The sequence below is a fragment of the Pezoporus occidentalis genome, unplaced genomic scaffold (assembly GCF_034315485.1).
Source record: "Pezoporus occidentalis ecotype Australia unplaced genomic scaffold, CSIRO_AGI_Poc_V1 ctg32, whole genome shotgun sequence".
In the NCBI taxonomy this organism is placed as follows: domain Eukaryota; kingdom Metazoa; phylum Chordata; class Aves; order Psittaciformes; family Psittacidae; genus Pezoporus; species Pezoporus occidentalis.
The window spans coordinates 2,789,845-2,802,465 of NW_026915158.1; the positions used below are offsets into that span (position 1 = coordinate 2,789,845).

A 12,621-nucleotide genomic window follows, 5' to 3' on the forward strand; every position below is an offset into this window, starting at 1 on the left:
AGTTGAAAGCTAGAACTGAGCTCCAACAAGGATTCTCATATCAAAGCAGTACTTTACTTTAGAAGGTATGTATCCATTAACATATAACATTTTTACCTCCATATAGTGGCCAACACAGAAGGCATGCATTGATTCCCGTGTGTCTTCAAACTGCAAAGCAGCTTCCAAAGCAACAACTGGGTCCTCACCTGCAAACTGAGCTAATGAAAGAATGAGGTAGTCAGTATAATATCTAGAAAGCTGTTCATCTAATCTAGTTTTGAAACAGAAGTAATCTGTGTTTTTAATTCAGATGCTGATTCTCACCAAGTATGCTACTGCCAGTTAAAGACTGGGTTTGGAAGTCCTTTATATCATACACTTTCCCATCAATCACTGTCCAAAATCCTCCATCTTTGTTATGGTTCTCTAGATCAGCTTTACGTATAAGTGTCACCTCCTCGTTATTTCTGCAACTCTGGCCAGTAAAAAATGAACCTACAGGTATGAAACAGAATAGAGAAATTATCAGCAGAAAAACAAAAAGGTTTTTTGAACATTCTTTAAATAGTTGCCTAACCAAATTCTTCACTTCTGTTTAAAGGCTGTTTGTCTTCCGATATGATCAGAAGTCAATTAAATTGTCTTTATGCTGTATTTTTTTATGAGCTAACCTCCAATGTCACATCATCAAAAACCTAGCAATGCCAACTATACAGCTGTTTTGTTTGGAGGTATACCAGAACAACCAGTGTTCTGGCAAATCACTGCCAGAGTCTGTTGTCCCTCCGAACTACTTCAGTTTTATTACATGCTTGCCTACAAGGCATTGGCTGTATCTTAACTTTTAGTCTAAATCCGGATCTTTTTTTTATATGAAAGAATGAAGGTTACATACATGTTAGAACTCCTCCCATCTACACGAAAGTAAACCATTTCAAACCAAAGGTGATTTCATCCAGGCAAGAAACATCAGAGTAATGTTTGCACACATGCACCGTTGTATCAGTTTTCTCTATTAAGACCAGTAACTGAATTTTCACAGTTTTTGCTCTCCCCAACACACTACTGTCTAGCAGTGTGACGTTTGGCTCTCTTAAGTTATGCCAACCATGTTTCACTCCTCCCTCTGCCTTGCTTACAGTCCAAAATGCTCATTTTTAACTTCTATTTTCATCCCAGACACAGCTCTATAATAAAGTGCCTTAGGAAAAGAAAACTTCCTTATTTCAAAGCTTTCACATTACTCTGCCTTTACATTACAGATAGAATTTAGTAACAAGATGCACAGATGTACCACTCCTGTTTTCACTTCAACTTTTCACACTCAAAATTACCTGAACTACATAATTTAAAAAGTTGCATTTGTACTCTGCTTAATCTCACCTCTATGTATAACTTCCTTAAGAATTTACAGGCAGAAGTAAATACGGATGTATGAATTGGTTAATAAAAGTTTGTACTATAAAGTAGAATTCCCTTCTCAAGAGCAGCTCATGAACAGTCCCCATTTTTATATAGCTACTTTATGAAAACATAAATAAACAGCCCAGATGGTTTTGTACATACCCATTATTCCTGGCCATGCTAAATCCTCATTGTCATCCCTTTCCTTTCCAGGGGCTAAATGGTTAAATCTGTCTAGATGTTCAAGCAAGCCAGCTAACAGAGGGATAGCACCAGCTTCCTGCATTAATCCAGCATTTTTACTGAGAAGTAGCACTATAGAAACCACCAATTCTGGAAGAAGAATGCCTAGAACACAGAAAAAACAGAAGTAAATCACCAAGCAATACATTCTGCCTTCAAGTACTGCTTCATTAGAAAGCTCTTGCCTTCCCCATCAAATTTCCCCTTCTTGACTTTATTTTGTCATTTACAACTTTCAAGAACAGCTACAATACAACTTTATAATTTGTGAAGGAAAGGAAAAGAGGACAGCAAAGAAAAACCTACCTGTTAAATCCCCATCCACAACACGAGATACTTCTGCAAAATGCCTATGACTAGTAGAAGCAATGCTGGTTGCCACAGGAAGTATATCACCAATGTGCGTGCACAGAAGAGCAGTGTATTTCTTCAGCAAAGAGCCTACACCTAAGAGGTCAGGACCTATGTAGAAAGGAGGAAGAATACAGAAAACCATCACATAGTCATATTTGACAGACAGATTTCAAAAGCTGTCACTCTTCTGAAATGCAGCTACTCAGCACTGCATTTAGAAATGACATCCTTTTAAAACGTCAGAAGTTTATAAATTTGTTATCTAGATCCTGTTGCCTCCAGAAATGAAATTTTCCTTTACAGAAAAAAAAATTAAAGAACTACTTTCAAACACTTTTTAGACAGATTCAGCAACTAAACTGATAAATGAGATAAGTTAAAGAAAGAAACTAATATCCTCTGAGAAACATATTACAGAAATGCTGGGAGAAGGGGGGCTTATTCTTGTACAGTAACTTACCGTATGTATTAGGGACCTGCCCAATGCAATCTCCTGGGTAAAGTTTACTAACAAGCAGCCGCTGAAAACGGAGCAACAGGTCCAGAGAAGCAGATCTCTCTTTGCTACAATGTTCATGGTCCATGCAAGAAGAAATGCGACGAGCAACATCTTTTAGTCTGACTATCGTCTGTGAAGCGATGTTCCTAATTGGTATAAAAGTATTGTAAAGAACTTAAAGGGAGCTGGTAGTGAAGACAGTCCACAGAAACACAGGTTAAGCTTTGGCTAGAGTTTCACACAGCTATATAAGAAGCCTATGCAAAGTTTCTTTGCAGGATGTTCCCTTGTTTGCATCATAGTACCCAAAAAGTCAACGGTTTTTGTGGAGGCATTCCGTTTTACAGGATTTATAAAAAGTACATCAATTCTGGTTCTTCTGTCAATCACTCACTACAAAAATCAATCTGACCACTTTCACTGGAAGGCTGCAATGAAAGTCATGACATCATGTAGATCAGAAGAGTCTCAGTACTGATCAAATTACTTTGTTACCAGCACAATTAGGTGAAGCAGCACAATATATCTCTCAGTAGTCTCATAATTAACTATATCTCTCAGTAGTCTCATAATTACTTCCTGTTACATATGCTACATATGACATACCGCGGTAGCTGACATAAAGAAGCTTTGTTCTCAGCACCCTGTTGTTCATGTATCCACAATTCTTTCTCAGTGTCAAGAATTTAAAATTCATGTTTAGGCCCACTTACAGCCCCAACTACAGTCTCCTTAAGGAAAAATAATCCATTCTAAATAAATTTGTGCTGAATCTCATACTTCATAAGGACAGGCTTGTTGAGTGTTTGTCCTTTATTTGTTACACAGACTTTCAGGGTACAGGAAGTACACAAATCACAAAAGCAAGGCAGTAAGTTTTCCTAAAATCAGTCATTAAGTACAGAACTGTGGTCTTCAGCAAATATAAAATGGCAAAACTATAGGAAAGCTAGCAGAATGTTCAATATTTTGTATTCTGATGAGCTAAAATGCTAGCAGGAGATGTTTATCTGCTAACCAAAATTAGTCATCCTTTAGTTGACTAGTTCATAAAGCTTCTGAACAGATCTTCTGTACAAGAGTAAAAGACAAATTCAAAGCAACTACCTTAGTAACTGCTGAATTAACTGAACTAATGGTAAACTTTGCTTTCCTGCAGATTCATAAATTCCAGTATTAATAAGGTCTTTGTCCAGTGGAGTCCTGCTCCTATGAAGCGTTGATGCATTTGCTTCTTGTTCATCAATTTCTTTTTCTTTCTGTGCTTCTTTTTTTGCTTCAATATCCTAAAAAAGTATATAAAGAAAATGGACAAACTGCCACTGTGATTATGAAACATGAATACTTGTTAGTAAAATGTTAACATGATCGAGTTATTTTTAAATATGCCAGAAATGAAACAATCCCTACCAGACAAATGGGTATTGAATATTCTATAACAAGTCCATGGGCACACACTTTTAAAAATATATAAAATGAAAAGAAGGGAGATAAAAGTAAGAAAGCGCAGACAGCTACCGAGTTCAATTTCCACCAAACCAAGTTAACAATTGCTTTCTGTTCGAAGTATGTTTAACCATGCCAATAGCTGGTGCACAGTTCAAAACCGAAGGCATGTTTACACTATAAAAATAACAAATGCAGTCCGCTGCAGAAGAACCTGGCATAGATTTGCTACTGAGCTATAGTCATACAGAACTCTATGGAAATATATTCACCAAGATTTTAGACAACATAAATTAACCTGTGCAGTGCTATATGCTGCCACCTAGATCAGTTTAAGCATATACCTGAAGTTGGCTCTGGCATCTCTGACCTATGCTATAACAAATGTGCCCTAGGAGGCTTAGTTAAAAATCAAGAGGTGTTGCATGTCTTTGAATACAACAGAAAATGCTAATGCTAGACTATGCAGTAAAGCAAAAATTAATACATGCATTTCCTCTCATCATAAACCTCCCCATTTACCAACAGTGGAGAAAAAAAATAAGAAAATATACTTGGAAGAATAAAACAAGTGAAGAGGCAAGGGAAAAGCACACTTTTGTTTTCACAACCACACATAAATATGGCAATTTAAAGCAGTCTCTGCAGAGGATGTCTTACCTCTGAGGAACTAATGGAGTTATATACAGAATATTCTGTATATACAGAATGTTTCTTTCTTCCTTTATATAACTAGTCAGCATCTACTACACATTCAAACCTGCCTGAAATGGAACCTATGGAAATTTGGGATACTGCAAAGAATTCATTCACCTTGAATCTCTGAGTACTATGGCTGAAATTTCTGCTGGAGAGACACAGGTGAAATCAAGGAAGTGAAGAACTGAAGAACCCCATAGAAAGGTACAAACTGTTTTGTAAATTTATGTTCCTATTATAGAGCTTTATTAAAAGTTTGTTACCTTTGTTGATATCATCACTCCAGGCAACGAGAAGAAACACACTACTAAAAAGGAGAATGCAATTCACACTTCCATACAAACACTGGCTCAAGTTTCAGGTCAAAAGAGGATAACATCAATCTACAAACTCAAAAAAACACCTGATACAACTTCTTATTCTGTTTATACAGACCTTCAAAGCTGCTGAAACATACCTGAATTTCTGCAGTAATGGCAGCATTTAGTGCAGACTCTAAGCCTCCATCAGCCATCAAGCTGCCCACCAAGAGGTCAATCATAAATCTACGGCCTGGACTTACATTCATTTCATTTCCTGAAACTTAAGAATGAAAGAAGCTATTAATGAACTGGAAATGAAAGCTCCAAACAAACGGGTTTAAATATTAGGACCAACCTGCACTGGGTAAGAGCGCCGAGAGAGCTCTAGCCCGCTCTTCTGCTGTTGGCAGTAACACAGACCATCCACTCTGCAGCACTGCTTGAGCAGCTGATTGCACAGTATTAAGAACACCAGCATTGCTTGCTAATGTTACCACTGTCTGTTTCAGGCTATTGAGCAGAATACTGCCCAGACCTAAGCCAAGGCATTCTGGATCCACCTGATGACTAATGGCAGCATGAAGCTGAAAAAAAAAGGGGAGGGAGAAAGCAAATTTTAATTAAGAAGAGATGTGAACTTTGGGAGGGGAAAATCATCAAACTGGAGAAAATAAGTTCACTGCCCAAGACACAAACTTTCACATCTGTAAGTTTGTAAAATTAAGGGAAGTGCTGGCTTGCCCAAACACACACTCAATTTAAACTAATACCCAAATATTATGTCATATATTTAATTACATACCTTAAAACTTTGAACTGTAATAACCTGAATAACAACCTAAACTGTTCCTACTTTGCTACAGTATGCTAGAAAAAGTAGCACATCTTCCATGACTGTCAGATACCCTCTAAAAAGGACAATCACTCTTAAAAATGCTGTTTAAAATTCTTAGAAATGCTCAAAATCTTGGGTTATTGTGTGACTATACCATGCTTAAGCCATTTAAATTTTATTTTTATGGTTCATTTTTACAGAGATCCGAAAGCTGTCAAGAAGAAAAAAAAAAAACAATCATTAGCTGCCAAATTTTAAGGAGTAGAAAGTGATACTGTACTTACTTCACTTTTAAAATCAATAAAAATGTTTAAAAGCACATTAAGCCTGCTATTTTCATCCATTACTGAAACAATTAGCTCAAGGACTGCTCAATGTGTAAGAAACTGAAGGTACCTGAAGCCTTAGAAGGTTTAATGTTGCCACAGCCATACACTCCTTCTCCTGAGGAGGGGGCCAGTCAGAGGAGCCATCCATTCCCTCTGTCACTTGTCTTAGTAACAGATCTAGCTGCTCAAATGTCATGGGGCAAACATCCACCACAAAAGGCACCCGCAAACCTATTGACCATTCTGAACATGATGACCAAGCAAAACTCTATAAATAGAAACAAAATTCAACAGTTATTTCCCAAAGATAAGATGACACTGATTACAGATAGGAGTGTAAAGCCAACATCTGCCTTCAGACAGTAACAGAAGACGAAGAAATAATATCAGTACATCTGTTGAAGAGAACCCTCCACTTCCATCATTGTCAACATATACAAAACCCTACCAAGGCCAGAAAAAAAAAAAAATCTCTTATCACATTTTCCAAACTGCTCTTACGCCAGTCCAGAGAGCTCACTACCTTTGTTGCAAGAAGCCTTCTGCTTGACAACTCTTCAATTCCTATACCAGACTAAAAACACATCAGGTAAATAGCTACTTCTCAGAACACCAGAGAAGGAAAGCTAGTCAACCCTGTCTGACAGAAGAACTGCATAAGACTTGTATTTTCCAAGCCCTCATTTATTCAGAATAAGAAATATTAAGAAAAAAGTCATGCAAACACAGAAAGAAGGACTGGGATTACTGTACAGAACTAGTCTCAGTTAGAGACAAAGACAAATCATAATTAACAAATCAATAATAAAACTTACCTGAGCAGGCCCACAAGCAATTCCAACAATATGCTTTGTGTCTAATCCTGGGAGAGCTGCGGGCTCTGGTTTGGTGATCCGCAAAGTATCAAAATGTTGACACTGATCATTGCTTCCCCAGCTGTGCACTTCACTATCTTCAGTCAGTGCTAAACAATGGGTAGATCCAGCTGCCACATCTATCACTTTCTTCCCTGATAGGAAAGTCAATATTGAAAACATAAATTAAAGATTACAATCATTAACAGAAAAATATCGGTGGTAAGGAAAACTGTGCTAACTACAACCATACTTCACTATGAACACATTATGGATGTCAAAAGTCTCACCTTTAGCAGCGGATTGGAAGAGTACAGCAAAAGAAAAACCAGGGGAATATTTAAAAATTCTTAAGAGACAGCTTAAGTACAAAAGTTGACAAGCTTGTTAGAAAAAAATCTTCTATTTTGTATCCCTTCTACTTAGATAGTTTTTCAGGAAAGGTTTATTCATAGATGGGGATATCTTTCAACAGAGACTGAAAAGTTATATGGTAGTCATCAGTTCAGAAGTTGCTATCTATTAGACCATTCATCATATATGAATAACAGTTTTCGGATTGACAGAGCAATAAAGGATTTTTCTTACTCATCTTCTATAGAACTCAGGTTTCTCTCAAATGCAAGAAGTAATCTTCACTTTATTACAAAATAGCCAAAAGTACTGGCACAAATACAGTTTTAACATTATTTGTTGCCTGTGACTGTCATTCATTCAATTCACATGCCCTAATCTAAGCATAAATATATCTTTCTAATATATATACATTTGCATAACAATGCAAAGGTACAGGTTCACATAAACACTTAAATCATAATTAAAAAAAAGCAGTAAGAATACAAGACAAGCAGCATTTAAAGTAGTCATAATATAGTATCTCTAAATCTGCTAGTATTTTAAAGATATAAATGCAGAAGTCCTGGGAAATGTGCATTATCTTTTTCAATGCAATTAGCATAGAGTATGACAGAGTACACGGTACCATCATTCTTAAAGTTGAGGTCATTAGTGTCCCATAAAAGACTGCAATAACAGCAAAAAGAACTTTGGAATACTTCCAGTTCTGGTTACTACCTTTCAAGCCATCCAGCAGTTTTGGATATCTAACATGCTCTTCCGTTCCATGCCCAAGTCTCTGATTGTCACCTTTGCCCCAGGTGTAGACCTGGCCATCTTTGGTTAACGCAATAGAAAACTGACTCCCACAGCGTACTTTCACAATGTCCAGATCTTGAAGCTTTTCTATTAACTTGGGAGTCTTGCAACCATCACTGCCTCCTCTTCCCAGTTTTCCATAATCTCCATCACCCCAAGACCACACTTGGCCTTTAAATCAAGAGAAAGAAAACAAAAATAATGCAGTATTTTTTCATGTAATGAAGTTATCTGTTTTGACAAGCAAGTTCTTACATAGATAAGATGCTATAATAGCAGAATTTTCAAATTGTAATTTAAGAATAGCAGTTATTAATTTTTTAATTCTTCATGAAAATACAAAGAAAAATATTAGAAAAGTTTTCATGTTGATAGAACTAAGGGCAGCACATAACATGCACTGAAAATTCATCAGTGTACAGAAATTCCTTCTTAAAAATATGCAAACTAAGGGCTTACTGCAAATCAAACCTGTGGTTAAAAACTGCCTTCTTTTATTATAAGGCGTTACAAGAATTTGAAAAATCTTTTTCCACATTAAATGGCCAAATAGTCTGTGAAACCTGTTTTAATTTGCAGTTGTTGTCATTCAACCATTTCACAAAACTTAATTAAGAGTGCCATTGTCTATCATGTACTTTTGAAACACACTACTAAATCTAAGCCCTGATGCAGGAACTTTGAAATAGTCCAAGTCATTCTGCATCTGCATTACACAAAATTATAGTTCAAGAATGGTAAACATATGCTTGTCCAAAAAGAAAGTCTTGGTTTATATTCTGATGCATTTATGTTCTCTACTTGCATAAGCTAGTCCCCAAGGTACTCTGATAAGAAATGGAAGCATGCAATGAGGACACCAGAGAGTAGGGGGTAGGTATTTGGGTTTCCATTTCCTGAATGAGTAAATTTGCAGCTTTTGAATTCTGCACATCCACACAACCAGCTACATTTTAAAACAGCTTCCAAGCACTATCTGCTTTCTCAAGGATGACTATGGTGCTTAACCTCACACTGTGAAATTCAGGTTTTGAATCTGTCTCACCCTAGGCACCTCACTCAGGGGTGATGGGAAGCAGAATTTCAATACATTCTCTCTTTGGCACTTCCCATGGGTTAACACAGACAACTTTCTTACTAAAAATTCTGGCTGTTGTGACAACACGAGTTATTTGCACTCATAACAGTGAACAGAAATTTTATGTGTACATACATATATGTAATTTTTTGTGTGTATATTATACATTTACATCATAATTTACACATATATGCCATATATGGAAATATATATGCAGATTCATAATTAATAACTTGCATATCTATGCATGGGAATATATCTGCATATATTATACACGCGATAACACATTTTGCATTTATCTTTCCCCAAAAGGAATTTTAGCTTCTTGTTTTTACAGAGTTCAAGCCACTAGAAATAAGCATATCTAAGGTATAAATATCTTCAGAATGAAAGGAAGAAAAGGCAAACTATATTTTGCTACTAACCGTTTTCAGTAACTGCAAGAGTCTGAGCATCTCCGCTCCCACAGGACACATCAATAACTTTGAGTCCTTTCAGCCCTGTCACCAGCATTGGGATGGTCTGATCTTCACTGGAACCTTCAAAACAAAGTAGTTCTATGAGAAGCAAAACCAAGAAGGCCTGGTAGGTTCTTTGGTTTTGTCTTGTTTGGTTATTGTTTGGGGTTGGATTTTTATTTATTTTTTTTATTTGCTTTTAGGCATTTTGTTTTGTGGGGGCAGAAGGGTGCTGGTTTGGTTTTGTTTTCAGATTGGAGCATCGCGATTAAGCTCCCATAAGGTTTTTTAGGTATCTAATGCGGATTTAACCGAGATAGTTAACCGATAAAACGGAGAGAGCCTTTGCTTCACAAGGAAGGGAACAGAACACTGTAGATTTTTCTTCTCAATCCAATTGCTTTTTTTCACACAGCTCATAGAAATTTAGTGGTTTTGAGACAGTCCCTCCCTTAATCATTCAATTCATTTGAAGCCACATACAGTTCTCAAATTAGCTTTAGGTGAGTTGGATAAAAGATCACTTGAGACAGGCACTAAACAATTCCTTGACAAGCAATTTACTTTAAGGTATCAGGTAACATACCATGGCCAAGCCTGCCATAGTTTCCTCGTCCCCATGTGTATAGCTCTCCTTCAGCAGTAATGGCTGCACTATAGGTGCTTCCACATGCAATATGAACAACGTGTTTGCCAGCTTGCTTTCCTGATAAAGCAGATATCATCTTAGGTTCCTCCAGAGGGCTATTTAAAGAAAAAGTTACATATTTCACAAAATGTGATCTGATGAGTAGATAATAAAAAGGTGTGACATACTTATTAGAAAACAATTGCTGCAATTCTACCTGCAAACCTTATTATTAGTCTGAAGTTGAAAGATACAAATAGAGCTAAGCCAAAAATTAAGTTCAGATTGTTCAACAACATACAAACCACTGAAGGAATTTCTGACAACTATGACTTCTATTTCCAATTAAATTAATGCATTCTTCTCAAATATTTGTCTATTATAAATATTATCTTTAATTACTTCATCTGAACAATTAAGAATTGATTTTATGACACTGCTAACCCTTTTGCAGTGACTCCTTTGCCTTTACAGGGAATTCAGCACTGAAGGAAGACACTTAAAAACTCTAAAATACATTAATGTACAACCCTCACAGAATACCCATGTAGAAGACTGCTCCTACACAGAAGTAGGACAGTAACATTACTGTTTAACACAAGGGAAAAAAACTATATGCAACATGACTGCACAGGAACTTATGACCCCACTCTTGACATTTGAGTCAATGTTTCTAGAGAAAATGTGCTGTGGATTCATAAAACCATAATTAAAGGACCTAATAACAGTGCAACCACTACTACACCCTCTATCTACAAGTATCTCAAGAAAGCAGCATTAATACAGAACCAGGAATATCACAGGCAAAGAAAAAAATGCAGGGAGAATACAACTTCTGTTCAATAGCAGAGACTGCTGTCAAATAATGGACGTGCTTCTTCACAGAACAGTTTTTATTATGAATTCAGAACACTGGGAAATAACTGCTATGATTATTTTTATTACATACACTGTATCTCCATGGCCTAGTCTTCCACCATCTCCACAGCCCCAGGAGAAAACTTCACCATTTGCTGACAAAGCAAGATAGTGATGTCCATCTGAATGTGCTGCTATCTTCACAATATTTCTGGAAGCTAGACTCTGCACCAGCTGTGGTCCCTGTGAACCAAACAAAAGCAAAACACTTACAAAAAATGCTTATATTTTCCATCACTTGTCTAGAATAACTAGGAATAACTTTCCTTTATCAAAACTTGCACTCAAATTAATGAAGCAAAAGGTATAAGGAAAAAAAAGGTCAAATCTACTATTCAACCTGGCAGGAACAATTCTTTGAAGTTATTTTGTTCCCATTCTTATCAGGTCTTCAGTATACATGAGAATGGTGTTAATCTTACGGGAAAATCTTAGTTTACAAGTGTTTCTATAACTACACAGTTTGGGCACAGTGTTACATCACTGAAGTAAAACCCATTTCACATCTGCCAATTTCTGAAGTTATCAAGGCAAGTGTATCAACGAAAGTGATTATCATTGTATTCATAACCTCTAGCCTGATAAAAATTACAAAAACAGACGCATTTCATCAAATCAATACAAAAATATCAAAACCACTATTTCTGAAAGTTCAAATACAATGTCCCAAAAGCTCACAAAAATCATGCATCTCTATCTATTCTTCCAAGAAACTGTAAACAGCTAAAGGAGCAGACTTATGCTATGAAGTAATACAGAAAAGGAACACATTTTTGAACGCATGTAAAAAAAACTCTCACCAGAGTATCACTGTTGTATGCTTGTGTATAAACTCTTCCATTTCTAGACAGTATTAGAAAACGTTTCTCTGCACAGGCAACCTGCACGACACCAAGATTGGCAAGTCCTTCACACTGAATTGGACCACTCACATTAGCATAGTATTTCCAACCTATTAAACCCCAAGCGATGACCTCTTGCAGAGATCCCTAGAAAATAAGAAATTCTGTAAGTACTAATTTTGAAATACACAACTTAATAAAATGCATAGAGTAGATTATTTTTTAAAGCTTTTTATGTCAAACATACTCAAACCTGTGATAGCCGTTACTGCCATTAGTCAATAAAGCTTATCTATTAAAAGATGTCAAAAATAAAGGCTTGTATGCATCATATTCAGTTTATTCAGTCCCGTACTGAATAAGCTATAAATATCTACAGTGCTTATGAGATGTAGGAGAGCTGCACTGTGGAGGCATACATGGAGTGGCTAGGCGATCTAAATGGGCCATGATCACAACAGCAGTTCAGAGGTTTTCAAAGTTGGGAAGCTTAACAGTTACCTTTTCTTTTTTTTTTTTTTTTTAATACATCACACCCCCAACATTTATAAAGTCTGGTCTTGACCGTTTACTCTGATAAACACACAGAACAGCC

The 12,621-nt window shown here is 36.5% G+C and overlaps 1 protein-coding gene across 5 annotated transcripts in view; it reads right to left on the reverse strand.

The window, feature by feature from the left end:
• The window catches only part of HERC2 (HECT and RLD domain containing E3 ubiquitin protein ligase 2), a 106,795-nt gene that overhangs the window by 60,322 nt on the left and 33,852 nt on the right, over positions 1-12,621 (reverse strand). For 4 of the 5 annotated variants that reach the window (XM_062628608.1, XM_062628607.1, XM_062628609.1 and 1 more), the window contains 15 exons: positions 11,985-12,173; positions 11,216-11,367; positions 10,225-10,382; positions 9,606-9,719; positions 8,022-8,273; positions 6,909-7,102; positions 6,161-6,361; positions 5,285-5,513; positions 5,085-5,209; positions 3,590-3,768; positions 2,444-2,628; positions 1,936-2,091; positions 1,549-1,734; positions 307-477; positions 97-200 (listed from right to left, as the gene is read on the reverse strand). In XM_062628608.1, the coding sequence (XP_062484592.1) occupies positions 97-200; positions 307-477; positions 1,549-1,734; positions 1,936-2,091; positions 2,444-2,628; positions 3,590-3,768; positions 5,085-5,209; positions 5,285-5,513; positions 6,161-6,361; positions 6,909-7,102; positions 8,022-8,273; positions 9,606-9,719; positions 10,225-10,382; positions 11,216-11,367; positions 11,985-12,173 (2,595 nt within the window). Of the gene's footprint in view, positions 1-96; positions 201-306; positions 478-1,548; positions 1,735-1,935; positions 2,092-2,443; positions 2,629-3,589; positions 3,769-5,084; positions 5,210-5,284; positions 5,514-6,160; positions 6,362-6,908; positions 7,103-8,021; positions 8,274-9,605; positions 9,720-10,224; positions 10,383-11,215; positions 11,368-11,984; positions 12,174-12,621 lie in introns of those variants that run through there. The other variant, XM_062628610.1, reaches the window with a different exon arrangement.